Raw genomic sequence first — 21969 nt, 5'->3', positions numbered from 1 at the left:
AAAATCATAAAGCAAAACAAAATCCATTAAGTAAAAATCTAATTTATAAATTAAAAAGTACAAATTATTTTAAATTAAACTAAGATGTTCTTTCTTCTTCCTAACAGCAACAGCTGCAACCAATGCTGCTCCTCTACCACTACCATCCTCGGACAACATCAACTGGAACTACAAAATAAAATTCGTAAATATAAATAATAAAATAGTAATTATTAAACACCAATTTACTTTTATTTTTGGATCACACAATTCCGTCATTTTCGCAACCATATTATTGTGTACAGTTGGATGGAAACGATAGACAGATCCGTCAATACCAACAGTAACGTTCGGTTTGCCCATCTTATGGAGCAAAGTGACTAACCCTGCAGAACACAGGTGGGCGGCTCTTGTTGAGACACATTCGCAAACGTATCTTAAATTTTTATAGTCCTCTACAGTAGCATGCGACAGACCCATCTCTTCGCATACTTGGGCAACGTTCTCGTAGGAACCTGGGGGATCAGATTCGATTTCGGACACGTATTTGGTATAAAATCTCTCTCTTTGGAAGATAAGATCAGATCCTTTGCCGGAGAATATCAGCCCGTCCTTTATTAAGCCCACCAGAGCCAGCCTAACCAATTCTCCCATGTACATACCAGAGATCATTTTTTCATGGCTAAAAGTAGTATTTGAAGGTAAAACATTTAAATTTTTTGAATAACTTTGTAACTTACACTTGGTGACCCACGTTTATGGAATTCTTATCGATTTCAACATCACAATCAGTTCTAAGGAAATCTATCGCACCATCGTCTCCAAATGCACCCCACTCGGTGTTGATTAACACCTCACCTGAACCCATGTCGGGTTCATCAAATAGTTCAACGTTACTTTGCTTTTCGATATAACAAGCATTACTGCCAGTGCCAATGATCAAACCAATGGCAGTTCCATGGTTCCTCCATGCACATGACATCAATGTTCCTGTAGTATCGTTCAATATAGCACATACATCAATTTTCAAATCCTAGAAAAATACGATTGTGAGAAAAGGTACCTTAAATCTAACCTTGATACTTACACCTCGTCGATCGATAGCTTCAGACAAAAGTTTCACCACATCCTCTCCAACTGATCCAGAACATTTGAAACCCTTGGTCCATCTTTCCAAATAACCAACGGTAAGACCTCGTTGTTTAAGTGGAAAACTAAAGGTGAACCCAAGTGGCAAGACTTCTTTTTCAATTCCCATTTCTATGATGAAGGTGTGCATACATTCGGCAATGTGATCGAATAATTGTTCTCCAGTGCCCAACATTATGTGTTGAGGGACGGCAAAAATTTTCGAGTTCATCTCGCAGTGCTCGCCATCGAGTTCGATGCAAAGGACTCGAAAGTTGGTGCCACCCAAATCCAAGGCGAGGAACGTACCCGTTTCTAAAATAATAGTAATTTTCTTGTCAAATTCAATGGTGGATTAATGTGACATTTGATTTAGGTCCAATGTAATCTACTTTAAAGCAAAAACGTCGTTTACAAAAATTAACGTATACGTATGGATTAATTTGATAAAAATATTAATAACGCATGATATAATGTCTTAAAATATTATATACACTTAACAAAATGTTTAAAATTTGAATACATTTCAAGTCAAAGACCCCTTTTAAATAACTTACAATAGATTCAAAATTTATTTTTATTGATGTGAAAGGCAGACTTGTTATTTGTCGCAAATTGAGTTAATTACCGAAGAAATTTTAATGTTAATTCCAATTCACTCTTTATTCAATTCCTGAATCCATTATCACTAAGTGTTTACAAAAGGCAAAAAGAATTTCACCTCTTTACTTGAAAATATACTTCATGTCTCACCACTCAAATATCAATGAAAGACATTTTTTTATAATCAGCTTGAAGACTTTGAGTAATTGTAGTAATTTCTACCATTGGTTCAAGTTGCTTAATACTCAAACCAACATTATTGTTTGCATTTTTAACCATAAATGTATCGTGTATTCCAGTTCATCAAAGAGCTGCACAATATGACTAAAAATGTATGCAGAAGGGAAACAAGTTTCATACTGTTAGATCTCAAACAAACCTTCTAAAACTCATTTTATTCTGCACAGTGACCACACTGCATGGGGAACCTTGCATAGAAGATCCTTTTCACTGAGAATAGAAAAAATTTCAAATAAACATGCCTCTCTATGAAGCTAGGTTCATCTTCAAATGTTTTAATGTTTTAATGTTCCTTCAGAAATAAACGAAATAAATCGAGTTATGTATCCGTTTAATTAATTAATTGGCGTAACGTAAGGGGTAAAGAAACCCTGTAATAGATGAAAACACATACGTCATACATACACGCAATTTTTAATAGCGACAATTTATAAAAGTAGGCAATATATTTTTACAGAATAATATAATAGTATGATATTAAAAACAAGCAATTATTTTCTTATTGTTCACATTTGAAACTTTTTCATTGTAAGTATTATTCAATTAATAATTACAAATAAAAGTGTTTCCAACTTGAGAGGTTTAAATTTCTAACAAGATATGAACTCTTAAAATACTCTAAATAAGTTATCAACATCAATTGATCAGAGAATTATCAAAATTCATTTAATTTTATTAGTTTATTTACATTGATACAAAAGTTTATCAACTAGTCATAATAAGCATTATTTTTTTACTAATTATCGAGTACGCAAATTATGTCGAGTAAATTAATCAAAGTAAGAATACCGTTATATAATATTGGAATAAAACGTTAATTAATATGTTTATGATAAGAGAAAATTTTATATCCATGTTTACAAGAATTTGTGGAAAATTTATATTAATAAATATCAGCGTTTTTACTTTTTTTACTTTTTTATGGCATGTCTAATTGTACTATAAAGATAATCTTAACGAGTATTTGGAATATCTAGATAGATAATTATTAAATCAAATACATACTGTTTTTCAAATTATGTCAAATATAATGCTAACTTACCTTTTCCGTTAGGCAAATCTTGTACATATGTAGGGAAACATTTTACAATAGACGTAGGATTAGTTTCCTTCTTTAATCCTCTATTTAAATTGTCTAATAAAATTTCCATATACTTCTTAAGTTTGTCATTATCTAAAACAAAGGGTTGCATGCGCTTCCTAATCTGTAACATTTCAATAAATTTTATCGTAAACAAAATAAATACATAAATAAATAAAATATTAATAATAATTCTAATTATGAAATAGAAAACTTTGTTTGATATCAATTTATTAAAAACATTTCCGAATCGTATAATTTGTTTGCAAAAAATACATTTCACTGATAAATGAAACTCAATCTTAATTGATTGCTGGAAAATTTCAACTTGAATTTTGTTGAGAAAACAAAAATTTATAAAATTTTAAAATTATGAAATGATTTAAGCAATGATAAATTGAGTAAAATAACTATAAAATCTTTAACTGTGCCAAACAAACTAAAAATAATTATTAATGACCTAATTCCGTTACATTCACAAGTAAAAATTTTTATATGGAGTATAAATGAGATTTTATTTATATATTTATTTATCTAAAATTTAAGTAATATAAATAAATAGTATTAATGAATTCTAATTAAAAAATATTCTACGATATTGTAATACTCAATAAACATATATTATAAATTGAAATAATGTGAATTCAAGATAATTTTTGTGTTGTTTGCATTTTCATCGCTTTTCCAGTTACTATTAAAAAGTATTGAAAACAGATGAAATAAGTAAATTAATTTTCTAAAGAACATAATTGAAAAGTATAAAAACGATAATACAAAACATGTAAAGAAATAAACTTTATTGTGTTGTTTAACAATATTATATCCTTATAAAGTTTATGACACCTGATAATAGATTTTTTTGTTTCTCAACATTCAAATATACAGTCAAACTTTCTAATTATATGTTTATTATATATAACTATATATAAGTATGCAATACCAGACAACCAATCAGTCATATATTTTAGACATCTGATCCCTGATTTAATCATTCTTAGGAAAATGTCGCAATTAAATTTGAATTTTCGGAAGGTCGTACTAATACCAACAAAATATTCCCTGGTAAATCTACTTTGTTTATATTAAATTTTATATATAAACTATATGTATTTACTAATAACTGAAAGTTTTGAGTACAAAACTGTTTGATATAGGAATTTATAATTGTTATAGTGAAACAATTAGAACTATTTTTACAAAAATCAATTCAATAAACAATGATCTCATCAATACGTTTATTAGATGTGAACACGATAATAGAGATAATCATTTCGCGATGTATAAGTTTCATTTAATCAGTAATCATAATTAACTAATTGAATTTGTAATATTACATAAATTTTGATTGTAAATATTTTTAAAATTCCTAATACAAATTAGTAATGAAAATATAAATATTAAATAGTTTTTAATTAATTTATTATCATAGTATTAATTTTTAATGTACAATATTGTATATTCAAACAAAATATAAAATCGAAGAAATTTTATTAAACATAATGTAATAAAAACAACAAAAGCTAAGGTAACTAATGATGTAACTCTATTGGTTACAGAAAGAACCGATGACTTTGAGAAAGTCAGTCGGTCAAAAAGTCAAACGAATTATATTCTAAAATAAACCCAAAACAAACAAACATCAAAAAGAAATGATCAAGAAACATATTGAAAAAAAAATTCATAAAATTACTTACCGCATCTGCCATGATTTGTTAGTTGGAAAACAAGTGTATTTGTAGAAGTAGACACGTGCTTTTTAAAATGTATATACAATTCACTGTATACAAGATTATGTATTTTTTGAACTTATATCAGTATTGAAAGTTCATAAAGGTCTTGCTTCATTCACCTCTAAACGAACATAACGATTAACCAAGGCGTAAACTTTACTTATAGACGGTATATCAGATAATACTAATTCCACTGTCGATTTTAACAGCAAAATTAAGCGACGCAATTCTAAAATTAAACGCGTCTACCGTCATCTAAGTTTAAAATGTTGGTGCATGGGACCTTCTAAAAAAAATATATATCTTTCAGCAGTAACAACACATTGTACACGGGTCAGGCGAAAAATGAAATTAACTTCATGCGAATCTATTGGGCGATATTTATAAATACAATGGAATCTTACGTCGTTCATTCAGTTCGAATAATAAAACTATTTCGCAAACTATTTTAAATTAAATGTGGGTTTAATTTTTTTTATTTGTAGCACTAGTATTTTGAAATTCGGAAGGGTAAAAATAATTGGATAATAATAAAAGTGGGGATTAAATAATTGTAATTTATTAAGGGCATAATAATATGTTTGTAAAACAGTGGAAACTGTATTTGAAAGTTTTAAAAAACGATTACAAAGTATATATGATTGTAATTATATATAACCAGTTTAAATTAGTATACAAAATAAGGATATTTAATTACACACCTAATAATGATTCAAGTATTTTAAATTACACTTTATTAAAAGGTACTTACAACTTCTATTAAGATGTAATTTTACTAATTTCGAAATGGTAATTATATTATTTTTTATGGATCGTTTATAAAATTTGCCCATGTAATAATTAGTTATGATATGAGGATTAATCCATTTCACTTCAAATAAAACAATATTAATTACTAAAACTCATGTTAAAGATAATAAAAAGATGATAATGATTAAAGTACAAAAACATTTGGATTATCTTTATATAGGATTATACGTTTTAAAATTATACTTTCATTATTATTATTTATGATTCCATTAACATATTTATTTAGTTATTCTTAATAAATCCAACAATAAATAAAAACATTTAAAAACTTTATTTTAAATTTATTTCAAAATTTTAATAAAATTATTTATATATATTTATATTTTATATTGAGTAATTAAATTTTAAAAATTGATACATCAGTGCCATCTATCGTAAGAAAGCTTAACTAACACATACGAATGGAACTATTATTTAAACTAAAAATTTTAAAAAATATAACCATTACAAATTGTGTTACACATTTTAGTTTGTCATCTTTAAAAATAAAACCGCAAAGAATTTTTTTTAAATATGTAATGATTTTACGAATAGTTCCAAAGTTAGACAATTGCAAATGTCAGATTAGATGCAAACGGTATAAAACACGTGTTGTTTATAAGAGAAAAATAATGGTAAATCTCACCTAGAATTTTGCTTTGTAAATACAAACCTTGATATTTTAGGATGTTTTATCAAGACCGGCAGAAGAATTTGGAAATGATGAGTCTCTGGAAGTTATGTGGGCTATGAAAGCCTACGATCACGCTCACATTTATTTCAATGTAATTCACAATAATTTAATATAATTAAATTATTATCAATCATTATTTTAGATACTCTGCTCAGCGGATCCAAAACTCCTAAAACTGACTCCAATAGATGATACAATTTACAAAATCTTCAGAGAGGAATTCCCTACATTAGATCTGCATGTAATTGAGGAGAATGAACTTAAAAGTACAAAGGAAAAAGCTAAGTGGAGGCCGTTTTGCGAACGTTTCAAGAACTTGGTTGAAGACTACAGCTTTGGCACTCTAGTTAGAGGAGATGCATCTGAAGACTACAAAGAAAATAACACAATCTTAGTTACCCGAATTCAATTTTATGCTATTGAAATAGCAAGAAATAAAGAGGGTGTTAATGATATTTTAAGAGACAAATTCAGATCTGTTGATGTTGAAACGGAGAGTTAGTATTTAGATAAACAAGGATTAACTTATATGCTTTAATATTAAATGACTCATTTTTTAACAGTATTTTATTTCTACTCCCTTGTTAAAATGCACAAAATGTAACATTTATTTAAGATAATTTTACTTAAATAATTATTTTGGAAATCAGGATTTTTAAGAAAATGTATATGACACGTTCATTTAATGTCTTCCACTCTATGTGATTAGTAAAAGAATCAACTTAAAATTTGTAATAAGGTACTTAAATAATAGGAAATGTTTAATTATAACTTTATTCAACATAATTAATTTACATTTTAAATATAAAAGGTGAAATTTGCTTCTTGATAAGATTCCAGTACCTGTAATCAAATAAAAAATATTATAGTCTGCATTAATCTCACAACATAAAAATATATAATAAATTTAAATCAGTGCCATTTTCTAACCATTTTGTAGATGACACAAAACTTTGCTACAGCTTTATAAGAAAACCTTATAAAGCTGTTTACAACAGTTGAGGTCAATCTACAGTCTAAGAATGGTTTGAAATCATCATGAAATGTGTGGAACAATGTTTTAAAAAGAAACTAATATTTACCTCAAAATTCAATTTGGTCAGCTTCAATAATTAATCCATGCCTAAAAGAATTATGGTAAGAAAAATTTTCAAAATTTTGCATAATATACTTACATTTTATCATATACTTATTAATTTTAAGTAGTAGCTGTTACTTACCCATTTTAATTAATTGTAAACTTTAAACAATCTTATTAAAAACAAATATTTGTAATATTTTTTTATTATCTTATTAAATACAAAAGAGTTGTACATTTAAGAGGTCTCAACAGCAGCAGCAGCTGATTCTTCTGTGTACTTGCCCTTGTCCTTGCCCAAAGCAGCCAGACGTCCGGCAGCCCTGCGGTCAATGATCTTCTTCCTGTCCCTGTCCATTTTCAACTTAACAATGACTACCTAAAAATTGCATACTTTTAGAACCACATTCTCTGATGCCAATTATAAAATAAATAGACAAGCATTAGTCAGTGCCAGTTTCTAACCATATTGTAGATGACACAAAACTATGCAACATGATTTACAAGAGAACCTTGCAAACTAGTTCACAATAGTTTAGGTCATTAATCTACAGTCTAAGAATGGTTTGAGATCATCATGTAAAGTTTCAAAATCATACATAAATAAAATGGATAATATATTTACCTTTGAGGGGTGGATGCCTACATAAACACTGGCACCATTGGCTTTTTCCCTTTGAATTCTTTCAATGTAAATGACGAACTTCTTCCTGTACACTTGTACAACTTTGCCTACTTGTTGTCCTTTGTAGTGTCCACGTACAACCTAAAACCAAAGTACACATTTAGTTTTGCTGAATTTGAAGTGGTTAAGATAAATTTACCTGTACTTCGTCATCTTTACGAATTGGCATAGTGCGAACATTGTATTTTTGCCTAAGTTCCTTAGACAGAGGTGCGGACATAAGAGTCCTTCTTATGTGGGATGGGGCGGTGAAATGCCTCTTCCTGTTTTTCCTCCTGGAGGAAGTCACCATTTTGTTGAATTTCATTTTGAATGCTGTTTTTCACCCCTGAAACACAAACACAAACTTATACTACCTGACAACATGGACCTTACAAAGGTTATGTTTACAAAGTTTTCAAATATTATCAATTATTTTCGAAAAATACGAACTCAATTCACTGCACAACGTAACGGCACAGGCTTTTTAACTTAAAATTGAAATATTTATGTTTACCAGTGGCGGATGATTGAAGAATTCGTAAATAAAATTTCACCTACCGACAACAGCAACGGAGTCAAATCGGAAAGAAACCAAAGAGCATGCGCGGCAAGGTCGGCAACTTCTTGGTGATTTTCTATTTGTCACTAAATATGAATATTTCTCTTTTTTTCTAAAGATCTCTTTTCAATTTTTCATAATATTCATAACAATATGATTTTGAGCAATTTTATGATACGTAATCACTTGCACTTGGACATTCATAATCTCCTCAGTATTAAATCTGTTTTCGTCACAACAGCAGCAATATCTTGCTCAATAATTATAATCTCAAGAACATAATAACTTTTTTATCATACGTACGCAGTTCAAGCGGCTAGTTTATTATAAAATGAATGTTAGAAAGGTAATTTAGTTAAAAATCCATTGGATAACTTAATAAATAATCGTTAGTTAGGTTTTAGGCAAGTGTTTAAATAGAAATGTACTATTTAATGCAAAAATTTTGCCGAATCATTGCCAATATTCTACAGAACATAAAGCTTTAACAACTCTGTCAGAAGATGAATTGACCATGAAGAACACTGGTAGGAATAAAAATATTTTTTTTTTTAAGTTTTATGTTAAACAATGAAATTTTTAGTTGCCAAACTGGCACAAGAACAAATTGCCCCATTTGTACGTGAAATGGAAAAAAATGGAAGATTTACAGATAGTGTTATTAAAACCTTATTTGAAAATGGGGTAAGTATTTCCATAAATAAACCATTAATTTAAGCTATTAACCAGCAATAGCTTTTATAAAAAATATTCTTTAAATTATATTTATTATAAATATATAAATATTTTATTTTCATAAAATTTTAAAATGTATTTATGCTACAAGGAAATTTGTTGACAAATTGAATATAGTATGAAAACACTACATTTTGATGTAAAAATTAATGTAAGGTTAATATTCTTCTTCCTTTTCTTCTTTAATCTCTTAAATAATGTTTATAATAAATAATATATAACATATGTCTCGTAATTACTTATTTTAATGTGTTAATTTTGTTTGTTATATATCAGGAACAATTGTCATAACTGCTATAAAGGTGTACCTAAATTAGATGATAAATTTTGATAGCAGATAGAATACATCCAATAACGAAAAAAATTAATTAAATTTTCTTTATAAAGAAACCCATCAATTTAAATTTCAAAAATTGTTTTGCTTTTCTCATATTTATCATATATCTTTAATATAATTGTGTTTAAATTTGATACATATTATCCTAAAATTTATATCTATAATTCAATGTAATATTTTTTTCCATTACAATACTGTAGTAAATTTTGGAGTATACTTCTCTTTTTCTACGTCACTATATATTTTTTAAAACTATTAAGCTTTTCATATTCTTTGCACAATTTGCAAAAAAAAGGTATCATTAATAAGTTTATTATCACACCCGTTTTTGAAATATTTCTATTTTAATGTTTGTATGAACTTAAGTTTTTTCTGTAAATACAATCTGATTTTATTTCATTACATTATATCTTCTTGGATTTTTGTTGTATGGAAATTATTTTAACTTTCTTCAAACATTATAAAACGGCTGTGATAACTAAAATTAGTCAAGAATACATTTTTTCTTCTAAATTATGCAAAGTATATATACTTTAAAAAACATTAAGTAGTGTATAAAATAGTGCAGGAAAAAAAGGGGTACTCCACACTACTGTATCTTTATGGAAAAAGTGTGTTACATTGAATTGTAAGTATGTAGGAAAAAAATTGTTTATTTGAGGAAAAACTGTAGATCTGTTTTACCTGATCCCAAATTTTGACCACTTATTTTACAATATAGATTATATTAAAATATTTCCAGCTCTTGGGTATTGAAATTGACACAGAATATGGAGGATCGGGTTGTAATTTTATGACTACCATATTAACTGTTGAAGAAATAGCTAAAGTGGATCCAGCTGTAGCAGTATGGGTCGACATCCAAAATACTCTAGTCAACGCAGTCATTAAGAAATTAGGTACCAAAGAACAAAAAGAGAAATACTTACCTCAACTTGCAACAAATATGGTATGATTTCTGCGCACATTTATTTTATAATTGTAAAGACTTTTGCAGGCCGCAAGTTTTGCATTAACTGAAACTGGATCTGGATCTGATGCTTTCGCTTTGAAAGCAACCGCCAAGAAAGACGGCACCGATTACATACTCAACGGCTCTAAAATGTGGATCTCAAACTCGGACATCGCCGGTCTATTTCTAATAATGGCTAACGCCAACCCATCCGCCGTAAATAATGAACTGTTTGTCTTGATTATTAACTTTTAAATTACGGATCATTGCAGGGTTATAAAGGTATAACTTGTTTCTTAGTGGATGGTGACAGTCCAGGACTTCAAGTTGCGAAACCCGAAAAGAAACTGGGAATATGCGCGTCCGGAACTTGTATGGTGAATTTGGACAACGTGCGTGTTCCGGAATCGTCGATTCTGGGTGAATTGGGGCAAGGGTATAAAATTGCAGCAGGCTTTTTAAACGAGGGTCGAATCGGAATCGCCTCGCAAATGCTTGGATTGGCTCAAGGTTGCTTCGACGCCACCATACCATACACTTTGGAAAGGCAACAGTTTGGCAAACCCATATTTAACTTCCAAGTACATACTTTTACCAAGTGTAATTATTTTAATGCACAATTTTGTGGCTTTAGGCGATGCAACATCAAATATCAGAAATTGCCACGCAAATTGAATGTGCCAGGTTGTTAACGTACAATGCGGCAAGGCTAGTTGAGGAGGGCGTACCTTTTATTAAACAGGCAGCAATGGCTAAATATTACGCAGCTGAAGTGGCGCAACGGACTTGTATAAAATGCATAGACTGGATGGGTGGAGTTGGTGAGAGCAGAAAAGTTTCAAATTATACGTGATTTTAAAACACTGTATCATTCAGGTTTCACCAAGGATTTTATTCAGGAAAAGTTTTATAGGGATTGCAAGATTGGTAGCATCTATGAAGGAACTTACAATATGCAACTGAACACTATCGCAAAGTTCATACAGAAGGAATATGAAAATTAATTTTGTAAAAATTATTGACTCTAATACCCAGAGGAATGATTTCCCTGATAACTGAACAAATATATTTTGTTACAATTTTATGACTTTCATTTAACATCATCAACAACCTGTTGATGAACTATACATTTATTCTAAAGTTACACAAGCTTCGGTTGTTTCTTGAATTGTGCGTTTACCTTTGTCATGCAACTTCAAGTGAATTTCCTGTGCCATGCATGAACTTTTCAAGTAACAAAGGTAGAAGTTTCCCATAAATTCAATCTCTTCTCTGGCATTACACAATTGCTCGTCGGTGGTCTTGTACTTTCTGAACTGATTCACAATATATTCAAGTGCCAACTTATTTTTAATGAGCCTTCTGATAAGGCATAACGCAATAAAAAAACATAAGATGCTAAGTTTAGGTAGTTTAGTGGCTATTTTGAATCTGAAGCCACAAGGGTTGGTGAAACGAAAAATTAAGTTAATTTTTCTTCTACGCAATTTCGGTGAATTCTATATATGTGTCTCAATATATTGATTTAGTTGTGAAATTTCAAACATCATCTGAAATTATATTTAATTTTTCAAATGGGAATATATTTTTTGCAAAATTATTGAACACTATAATACTTAGAATGGCTACTTGTGAGTGTGTGGAATAATGTCAGAAATGCCTTGGTTAGATTCTCGTAATTCACGTTTTGTTCTATTTTCAATGATTGTGTTAGAACTATTGGATAACACGTCAGGTTAAATTTAAAACCTAATTGGCCTACACAAAGTGGTTTGTAATTTGTTTTGAACAATGGTTGAGATATATTTTCTTTAACTTTTAATTTATCCTCCAATTTTTTTTAATATTAAATTAAAATGTTTAAGTATGTATTTTATTTATCATTATTTACTGGATGTATGATACTTCTACTTGGACTACTATCGCAAAATTCATTCAGAAAGAATATAAAAATTAATGTATTATTTTACAGTTAAACTATTAACTGTAATCCAGAAAAATGATTTCTGTGATAACTGAAGAATTATATTGTGTTACCAGAGAATTTCTGACATAAAGAAAACACCTGTTGATAAACTATACATATATTCTAAAACATATTAAGATCATAAACTAAAGTTACACAACAAATTTTATTTTGGATCATGCGGCAATTTAAAGCCAACCATGTTGGCTGTTTCTTGAATAGTGCGTTCGCCTTTGCCATGGAACTCGGAGTGTATTTCCTGTGCCATACGCGAACTTTTCAGGTAACAAAGGTAGGTGTTGGCCATGAATTCCATCTCTTCTCTGGCTTTGCACAATTGCTCGTCGGTGGTCTTGTACTTTCTGAACTGGTTCACAATATATTCAAGGGCTAAATTATTTTTTAATGAGCCTTCTGGTAAGGCATAACGTAATTCGGCGATAAGAGATCTTAGGATGCTAAGTTTAGGTAGATTAGTGGCCATTTTGAATCTGAAGCAATAAGAGTTGATCAAACGAAAAATTAAGTTAATTTTAAGTTCTCTTCCACGCAATTTCGAATGAATTCTATGTCTGCGTCTGAATATTTTGGTTCGTTTGTGAAATTCCAAATATCATCCGAAATTATATTTAATTTTTCAAATGGGAATATATGGATTGCAAGATCATTGAATACTTCATAATACTTAAAACTGTTAATAATGGCTAATTCTAATGTGTATGGAATAATGTTAGAAATGTATTGGCCAGATTCTCGCAATTCGCGTTTCGACGTATTTTCAATGATTGTGTTAAAACTATTGGATATTATAACACAATAGGTTAAATTTAAACCCCAGTTTGCCCAAAGTAGGTTGTTTGTAAGTTGCTTTGGGCAATGAGGTAGGTAGAATAAAATATATTTGTCTTTAACTTTGTATTTACCCTCCAAATTTTCTGTTAAAATATTGCAATTAAAATGCTTAAGGATGCATTTTTCTTCATCGGTAAATACTGGATCAAATACTGATATTTTCACTTTGTAAATATCATAAAGACATAGTAATAATGCAAATTGAAATCGCGGTATGAGACACTCACCAATTCTACCTAGCCCCAAACAAATAATTTCAGAAATTGTGCAATTTGATAATGCAGTTAATCCTTCTTTTAATGATGCTGATATCGAATCATAAAAATCAGTGGATAATAATTCGATTTTAGCTTCTTCGATTCTCCTAAAAAACAAAATTTGTTTCATTATATAATAATAATCATGCAATTATACTTAGATTTAATAATAGTAGTCCAATATAATTTATGACGAACATGCTTTGTTTACTCGGGTTAAATTATAAATATTTGTTGATCTTATTACCTTATTGTACTTTTTATATCAATAGGATCACTTGAATTTTCAATATTTGGTTTAATTTGTAATTTGGCCTTTCTGTTTTTATTTTTATACGAAACTTTTGTAAATTCTTCTAGGTTAGAATTGGTGGACATATTGCGAATTAAAAATATATTAGGCAACTCAGTTTACAGCAAGTGCATTATTAGGTTGTCGCACAGAAAAAGAAAGAAAATTATTTTAACGTTCAAACAATAGTTACGCATCATCATTCATTATAAAATGAAATAACATATAATACATTAAAATATTATATTTTAATTTATTGACTATCAATATATAATATTATTTAACTTCCTATTCAAAAGTAGAAATTATGCATATTCAATCCTCATTTATATGTTACTTTATTATTTACTGTATGTTAAATAAAAGCAAGTATATACAATAGGTTAGTATGTCGAATTTTGGTTTAGACCAATTTGAATAACAAACGTAAGACTCCGACAAAAGATTGATGATAGTTTTGGTTTACCCCTGATGTACCAAGTCTTATCGAGCTCATACATCATTGAGCCCCGGTAACATCTGCGATCCGAGATTCATTGCTTTCGGTGAATTATCGGAGTCGTCTTACCGTACGGTGCACTATTGAGTGGTGGGAGTGTGCGGTAAGAATCTCGACTTGGGATTCTCAAGAACCAAGTGCCGGCGGACCCGTCTGGAAGTGGAATTTTAGGCCGTCACCGAAGCAGTCCGCTCCGTCCGTTCGCTGGGTCTGGTTGCTGTTGCACTCGTAGTCGCGCAACATTCGGTTTCACGGTAATATTTGTACGTGCTGATAAGTGCCAGTGTGTTGAATTAGCCGTTTGGACTGAATAGTTTGTTGATACTGGTGATTAATTGGATATAAAAGGGCCTTGTTTTCATTCAAGAGGTAAGTAATGGCATTGTGATTTGTTGGGTGAATGGGCTTCAGTGATTGAGGCCCGTTTTTAAAAACAAATGGTGTTTTATTGATGCACTGACCTGCCTCACAGTTATGCTTTGTTTAATCTATTGTCATGTGTTCCGCACATTTTTCGTAAACAATACCCAAATTTTGTTGGCCACATTTAACAAGCCACTTTTAAGTTTCCTTTAACCAATTAGATTATTGAATTTTATTGTCACTTTTATTAAAAAATATAACAATAATATTTTTGTACTTTTTTATAGAATGTCGTTTTTATCTAAATGGACTGTTAAAGTAGTTTAGTGATACATTTTAGGCACTGATTATACGTATCACATCATTAACTAACTTTCGATGATACCATACTAAAAAATGCAGCTGCTTAATATTTTAATTGCTGATCCATAAATTGTTTGTATACTATATAAGACAAGCGTATAAACATTACATTTTATTTCATTGATTATTATATTCTTTGTTTGTAAATGATTAATTTAAACAAGATTGTTGTGCTCCAGAATCCTTGCTTAATGTAAAGAAAATAAACTTTTAAACCCTAAGTTATTTATTCGTTCACCCTTCTTCCACATAAATCTTCCCTGTAAATGTTATTTATTTTCTATTAATATCACCCCTCCAAATTTTAAAGAAAACAATAAACAAAAATAACTAATAAACATGGAAGAATTTTGACGAAGTTTAAAATATTCATACTTTCTCCATTTTTATGCAAAGTGGATGTTGATTTTTACACATGTGTGTATATTTTAAACTTGAAATTTCTAAAATATGAGTTGTCCCGATTCTAATGGTTATTTCCTGTCACTCACTCTTGAACAACTAATAATAACAATATAGGTAAACAAATATATGTTTTATATGTAATAGAATGATTTAATGCAGTATGCAAAAATTTATGTGCACAATGACGTACGTGTTAACGTGACATTTTCTATGAAATTTTCCACATTTATTGATGTTTATTTCGTTTGAGTATAATAAATAATGCAATCATCTGGGACTGTGGAAGTAATAAAAAAAGTATTTCAAACTCTGTATATTTATGGGTCTTGAATCACAATTTAAGTATGGCATTTCCTGCTGACTTGAACGTCTTCAGCCTCTTGAAACTTGTCTATAAACCTAATTCGTCAACTATAAATTAAAAAGGAATGAACTGGTACAATTCTGTGAAATTCGGTTACGGTTTCAATACAAAAATTAGTTATTTGAATAACACAATGATGATTTGTGTGTTTGTCTAACGTTTTCGTACCGATTGTTATGGTTCTAATATTTACAGTAACGCTAGAGTATTAATTATTTGCAGAACTGTAATAATGAATAAAAAACTGAATAATGCATGGGTTACGGAACTAATTGATGATTACGCTTTCTCTGTGTTCCGATTTTCATAAATACTAATAATAGTAGGTAGTATTATAGATTATGAATATGATGTAAGCGGCTGTGGTGGCTTTTATCTTTCTAATTTTTATAATTTGTAAATCCCTTATTGGACGTTTTCCTAATATGCACAATCTTATTATATAATAAATTACGTTTAACATTTTGTTGTGTAGGTTTGATTATAATTTACTCATTTAATTTTACATAATGAATACAATGTTAATTATGTTGGTTTCTTGTGCAATAAATTTTGTTTATGGAAATATCTGAGATGTTAGCAAAATGTTTTTTTAGGGTAGCGTTTGCACGTTTACGTTTTCCGCAAAAGATATTGCAACACAAAACAATAGAACAGTTAATTAAAGTTGGCGCGTTCGAATTTCATAATTTATGACTCACAGATAAACGATGATTGAATTCTCGATCGTACCGTAGTGAATTTGTAAAAAATGCAAGTTTCGTCGTGAGAGTATGCAAAGCGGGCATCGAGCATATAACAGGTTACTACACTTTTCTAAGAAATGCGTGATCACATTTTATTTAAATTAAGATTATAGGTTGTAAAACACATTTAAATCGGCATCACGATATGAATGAAAAGTAGGCAACGGTTTTATGTACCGTACAAATTTATAAATGCATCCAGACATACTGAATTAACATATTTTACCATGAGTCAAACGTATAAATAAATACTTGATGCTTGAAGAATCTGAACGGATCCAAATCTTGAACAATTCTATAAGTTTGAGACAAGAATTATGACTCGGGTTTCAAAACACATATTTATCAATTTTTAATTTATGTATTCAAAAATATAATTTGAAGGAAATGTTAAAGGAAGTATAAGGTTAACCGATTAAATAGAGTGATATGTTTATGTTTTTTTTTCTTAAATCTTTGGGAGGAGTTTGAAAGACAACTAAAAAGAGTAGTCATATTAAACTCTTTAACGACAAATGTAAAAAATTCTTAAACATAGACCAGAGAAAACTCTTTCTTTTGATGCTAAGTTTATCGACTTTTGTTCTGTCAAATTTGAGTTATAGAGTTTTAGCTTTCTCAGCCTTTATCGCCGAATGTTTTCAAGATAAATAATCAAATATCTTAAATGTGTCTTTAATAGGCGATTAGTAGACACAGATTATATGCATTTGCATGCTTGCATATTGCTCAATATCGCCTGTTATAACATATTTTCACTATATTGAGTCGGGCAGTGGTTTTTCCAAATTACATAATCAAGTTCATAAAAGAAATATAAATCAGGGTGAGAAAAGCACTTCACCAAAACGGTATAACAATTACATGGGAATTTCGGGCATTTTATGGACTAATTTCGGCCCAAAAGTAAAAATTTTACATTCGAAAAATAACCGTTTATTTATTTTTAAAGTGTGATATGTAGCTTTACCAAGGGCAGAGGCTATCGAATAAAAAATTTTTACATGCAGAAATATCAATTAAAGATATTTTTTGAAATTTTAAATATTTCATTGACATTAAACGGTGAAGTGTTTTTAATATTAAAATGTTGAGCTATTTATGGTCTAATTTTGGTCCAAAAGTAAAAATTTTGGGCTTGAAAAATAATCGACTTTTCATTTAATTTTCGTATATATACAAAGCTCCAAGTATTTGTTTTTTTTAATATTAAATAAATCTGTGTAATTTCAGTAAGTGAACATCTTACACACAAACTATCTTAAAAATTAATTGAAAGGTCGATTATTTTTGAAACTCCGAATGTTTGCCCATAAAGAAACCGAAATTTTAGTTCTAAGAATATTTCGGAATCGATAGAATTAATCGTTTAATGTCAATGAGAATATCATAGAAAACTTAAAATTTAAAAACACTCTTTAATTTTTGAGCAATATTTTGTTTGACCATTCATGAGCCCAAAATTTCTGCAATGTAAAAATTCCATATATATAATCCCAACGTCACTCTATGTGACATCATCTTTACGATAAAGGTGCACCTCCCCATTTTTTTTTATAACTTATATGTTGATTTGGAAAAAAAAGAACTAAAACATAAGACATATTTCAGGAGTTTTATGTAAGCAAGTGCTATTAAGCCTAAGAAAGTCATTTAGAAACCTAAAACCAATGAAAACATAACAATTAACTTCACTCTTGTGAAGTATAGTCATATAAATTTCGCTAAAAATTGTAAAATAGGTATGAAATATAAAAAAACTTTTGTTTAGTTAAATTAATTTTTTTTACCTTTTTTAATGTTTAACCTTATCATTATTTAGAGAAACAAAAATTAGGACAAAAAATGTGGCAAATCCTGTAAAGGAAAATAATCAAATGCATAAAACGCATCTTCAATTGGTAAATTAGAGAAAAGTAGATTTTTTGATTAAAGATAGTGTTGTTAAGTCCCCTACTAAAAATATTTAGTTTTTTAAGAACTATTTTTATTAAAAATATGTTTATCCATACATAGTCAATTGCAAATCAAGTTACAATTACTATAAAAATTTCAAATCAATAACTTTTTCCGTTCTCCATAAACCTATAACCTGTGTTATAAATACATCTTGTAACTACATATTTTTTTTATTTTTAATAAAACGTGTTTTATTTGTTTCTTATTTTTTTACGAATTTTAGAGTTATTTAATTCTTTAAGTGAACGCGAATCATTTATTAGAATATCATAGTGAGTTATTGCCACAATTATTAGGTCCTTAATACACATAAACCGCTACAGGATTCCGTAGTTTTAATGGCCCCTTTGTGTGTGAAAATAGTCTAGACCACAGATCATTAAACGTCTATTCCAAGAGATCGCCGGTATATATAACAGCAGACTGGAGTCCTGCTATTTCTTCGACTCCTTTATTTTTTCTTGTCCGCTGCAATGCAAACAACACTAACTCACTGACTCTGATTCACAATATGTCCCGGTGAACTGCGTTAGTGATCTCAACCAACGTCTGCAAATGACTAACTGTAATTTTATATGAAAACGTCGACTTCGTTTTAATAATACACGAATTTGTTCAACAGTTGTGCCAAATAAAGCGAGGAAAGGGCAAAACAACGCCTGTAACAATCCCAAACAAACAAAAGGAATAGGTCAATATGCCTTATGGGTAGTGCAAACGTTGTGCTCCTCCGAATGATGAATTAAAAAATCCAAATCCAAGTCCAATGACCTTGCGGGCGTGAATGCATTTTGTTGTGTGTATTTTCTGCACCGCACGAATGGATGCATTAATAATTTTAAATGCCCCTCCGTCGATATCCGAGACTACAGTTGTTGTTTATTATCGGCGTCTGGAGTCTGCAAAATGGCAGTATGTTCTTTTTCCCATCTTGGCCGGTCTTTGTGTTCGCTCTTTATGCTGCCACTATAAAGTGTCGTATGATAATTGCGAAGGCTTTTAACTCACGAGCTTGTGTCATCGAGGAATAAGGTCCAATGGTGATGTTATGCAAGTGTTGACGCATTATTTTTATAGAAAAAGGTCTTCAACCATATGGTGCTTGAGGATATTGGAAGTGTTGATTTAAAAATGCAATTATTAGTATGGATAAAAATGCATATGATCATCACAATATAATTATAATGAATATCTATGATGTTATAGGAGAGAAAAAGTAATTTGGTTTTATTAGATTTACAAACACCATTACAAAATAATCAATCTTATAATGTTGAAAATGACTTAATTTTGTATGGCATTAGAAGACTGAATGATCATCAGCTGGTGTGAAATTGACCTTAATCGAACAAGAAACCAGAATTCGATTAATTTTGTTGATACAATTATTCCGTGTGTAACGAATTCATTTCAATTTTGTAAAAACAGTAAAACATGTTCATTGTTATCGCAGTTTATTCCCACAAGTGTAAGATAAGTCAAGTGATACGTTCTGTCAATATTTAAGGTTTCATTTCCTTGCAGAATATTCCCATGGGTGTGAGAATACGATTGACACTTAATATCTTTAATTTGATACGAAGAATTCGGCTAACGAGTCAGCTACCATCTCATTAATTGGTGAAGTGGAGGATGCAGTTCTGTGAATTTATAACCGAAAGAGACCGGACGACCTTATAACTAAAATGGGATATGCAAATAGACAACATATTTTGCTAATCAACCTGATCGTGGGTTATGTAATTCATATCATTAGTAAATATTTCAGTTACAGCAATATATTATCTTGTACCAGCTGTAAATTAGCATAAAAGTTTTTTTTAGCTTGTAAGAAAAAATTAAATTTGTGAAATTACGTTCCTCAAAAAGTCTATTTACCTGTGTAATAGGTTGTGCAAAAAAGTTAATGACAATTTAGTTCGTCTTTGTGGTACCAACGCTTATTTTAATACGCAACAAAATTTGTGCAAATGAATTGTGTTTTTGGAGTTCGTTTCGGTTTATTCGATGCTAATTTTCAAGGTTGTAACTAATTTGTAAATAATACTTTAATTTCAACAACATATGTTAAATTCTTTGCGGAACATCAAAAGGGAAGCTAATTAAATCATTTAAATCGCCATGGGAATTTGGATTGTTGTTATTTCAAAAGGATTTGTTCAATGATTTTTAAGACACCAATTTATTACGCTGCTCCAAAAACGCATCACAATAATAATAATTAAACAATATTATTTTTTTTCTGAAAATGTAAAATATATACTGTTTGTATTTTACATAAAGATTATCCTGAAGAAGATAAATATAAATATTTTAATTCTAAATAAATTAAAAATAAATAAAACCTGATTTTTATGTAATTTGATGAATTTAATTTAATATTGAGTATTATCCCCTTTATTTCGAATTACAGTCTCAAACCATTTGTTCATCAAAATAAGCGTTCGAATTTCTACTTCCAGTTTTTGGGATGGTTTAGATGATCACTTAATCGTCTCACAATCATGTCCCAAATATTTTGGATACCAATTTTAACGGGAGCAAGATAATTTTGGACCACATGAACAGTGTGGAGCATTAGTCACATTTGACATAACATAACATATTCTTCCATATTATCAAAATATAAAGTTAAACAATAAAGATGCAATTATTTAACAACTAAGTAGGCTCGAGTTGTTAACAAAATGCCTCCCCACACCATAATTGCGCCTTCACCAAATAAGGTGGTATTTAGTAAGTTACATACACGAACCTGTCTATCGTATGTGTACAGGCAAAATTTAGATTCATCCATGTTAGCTTACGTCATCACCTTCACCGATGGACCGATGCGACGTGCTCACATCTATTTAGACTAGTTTTGTTTCATAAGCAAATCTGAAGTATTTGTTTACATTTAATAATCGGGGCAGTTCTTAAGAAAGAACCGAGCAGTCAAGCTTTAGATGTCGAGGGTTAAAGTACGTTTGTTGTAATAAAGCGTATTATTGTGAATTTAGTCTTTTAATCAAATTAAAAAGCCAGATTAACAGTCGCTAATCTATCATCAGAAGTGGGATATCTTCTCGTGAATTATTTCCGGAAGAAAGGACCTAAAAAAATATTTTTTTTTTTTTTTTTTGTGTTTCTTTGTGAACGAACAGACAATAGTGAAAAACACAAACGCGCAGTGAGTCCGAACGTTGTGAACATTACCGAAAGTGCATCGGAGAGAGACTAGCAGCAAGAAAGTAACAACAGATTCCAAAAACAAAACATGGAAATTTTATCGACAATGGCCAACGCCCAAACTACTCAAGCAACATTGAAGATGACTGCGCAGAAGGTT

The 21969-nt window shown here is 29.7% G+C and overlaps 7 protein-coding genes across 9 annotated transcripts in view; 3 read left to right on the top strand and 4 right to left on the bottom strand.

The window, feature by feature from the left end:
• Positions 1-22: 22 nt before the first annotated feature.
• Positions 23-5028, bottom strand: LOC109595360 (hexokinase type 2-like). The gene is made up of 6 exons (XM_020010701.2): positions 4726-5028; positions 2993-3155; positions 1067-1422; positions 720-1012; positions 229-661; positions 23-168 (listed from the first exon to the last, which is right to left on the bottom strand). The coding sequence occupies exons 1-6, from the start codon at positions 4735-4737 to the stop codon at positions 70-72; spliced, it is 1356 nt and encodes a 451-aa protein (XP_019866260.1). The 5' UTR covers positions 4738-5028; the 3' UTR covers positions 23-69.
• A 1010-nt stretch (positions 5029-6038) lies between these two features.
• On the top strand, positions 6039-6804 carry LOC109595359 (protein PBDC1). The gene is made up of 3 exons (XM_020010699.2): positions 6039-6185; positions 6237-6335; positions 6387-6804. Exons 1-3 carry the CDS (start codon positions 6090-6092, stop codon positions 6744-6746), a joined length of 555 nt encoding a protein of 184 aa, XP_019866258.2. The 5' UTR covers positions 6039-6089; the 3' UTR covers positions 6747-6804.
• A 708-nt stretch (positions 6805-7512) lies between these two features.
• LOC109595375 (60S ribosomal protein L26) lies at positions 7513-8684 on the bottom strand. Of its 2 annotated transcripts, none has more exons than XM_049965658.1 (4): positions 8548-8684; positions 8147-8335; positions 7948-8088; positions 7513-7701 (listed from the first exon to the last, which is right to left on the bottom strand). In XM_049965658.1, the coding sequence occupies exons 2-4, from the start codon at positions 8312-8314 to the stop codon at positions 7561-7563; spliced, it is 450 nt and encodes a 149-aa protein (XP_049821615.1). In that variant the 5' UTR covers positions 8315-8335; positions 8548-8684; the 3' UTR covers positions 7513-7560. The 2 variants fall into 2 exon arrangements, with proteins under 2 accessions (XP_049821615.1, XP_019866282.1); XM_020010723.2 differs by lacking the exon at positions 8548-8684 and adding an exon at positions 8504-8525.
• A 74-nt stretch (positions 8685-8758) lies between these two features.
• LOC109595381 (short/branched chain specific acyl-CoA dehydrogenase, mitochondrial) lies at positions 8759-11652 on the top strand. 2 transcript variants are annotated; one of them, XM_020010729.2, is made up of 8 exons: positions 8759-8894; positions 8946-9075; positions 9132-9232; positions 10363-10569; positions 10618-10788; positions 10845-11153; positions 11207-11393; positions 11449-11652. In XM_020010729.2, exons 1-8 carry the CDS (start codon positions 8880-8882, stop codon positions 11574-11576), a joined length of 1248 nt encoding a protein of 415 aa, XP_019866288.1. In that variant the 5' UTR covers positions 8759-8879; the 3' UTR covers positions 11577-11652. The 2 variants fall into 2 exon arrangements, with proteins under 2 accessions (XP_019866288.1, XP_049821614.1); XM_049965657.1 differs by having other exon boundaries at positions 8782-8894; positions 8942-9075.
• A 988-nt stretch (positions 11653-12640) lies between these two features.
• On the bottom strand, positions 12641-13754 carry LOC109595392 (protein FMC1 homolog). The gene is made up of 2 exons (XM_020010740.2): positions 13618-13754; positions 12641-13029 (listed from the first exon to the last, which is right to left on the bottom strand). The coding sequence occupies exon 2, from the start codon at positions 13020-13022 to the stop codon at positions 12705-12707; it is 318 nt and encodes a 105-aa protein (XP_019866299.1). The 5' UTR covers positions 13023-13029; positions 13618-13754; the 3' UTR covers positions 12641-12704.
• Positions 13038-14439, bottom strand: LOC126264925 (SRR1-like protein). The gene is made up of 2 exons (XM_049964669.1): positions 14417-14439; positions 13038-13754 (listed from the first exon to the last, which is right to left on the bottom strand). Exons 1-2 carry the CDS (start codon positions 14437-14439, stop codon positions 13061-13063), a joined length of 717 nt encoding a protein of 238 aa, XP_049820626.1. The 3' UTR covers positions 13038-13060.
• Positions 14324-21969, top strand: part of LOC109595411 (titin homolog) — a 42669-nt gene continuing 35023 nt past the window's right edge. The window contains exon 1 of the mRNA XM_020010760.2: positions 14324-14807. The gene's annotated coding sequence lies outside the window, so the exon portion shown is untranslated. The remainder of the gene's footprint in view (positions 14808-21969) is intronic.

This window comes from Aethina tumida, chromosome 3 (genome assembly GCF_024364675.1).
Source record: "Aethina tumida isolate Nest 87 chromosome 3, icAetTumi1.1, whole genome shotgun sequence".
NCBI lineage: Eukaryota > Metazoa > Arthropoda > Insecta > Coleoptera > Nitidulidae > Aethina > Aethina tumida.
The sequence above is the reverse complement of the archived record's forward strand: the minus strand, read 5'-3'. Positions and strand labels throughout refer to the sequence as shown.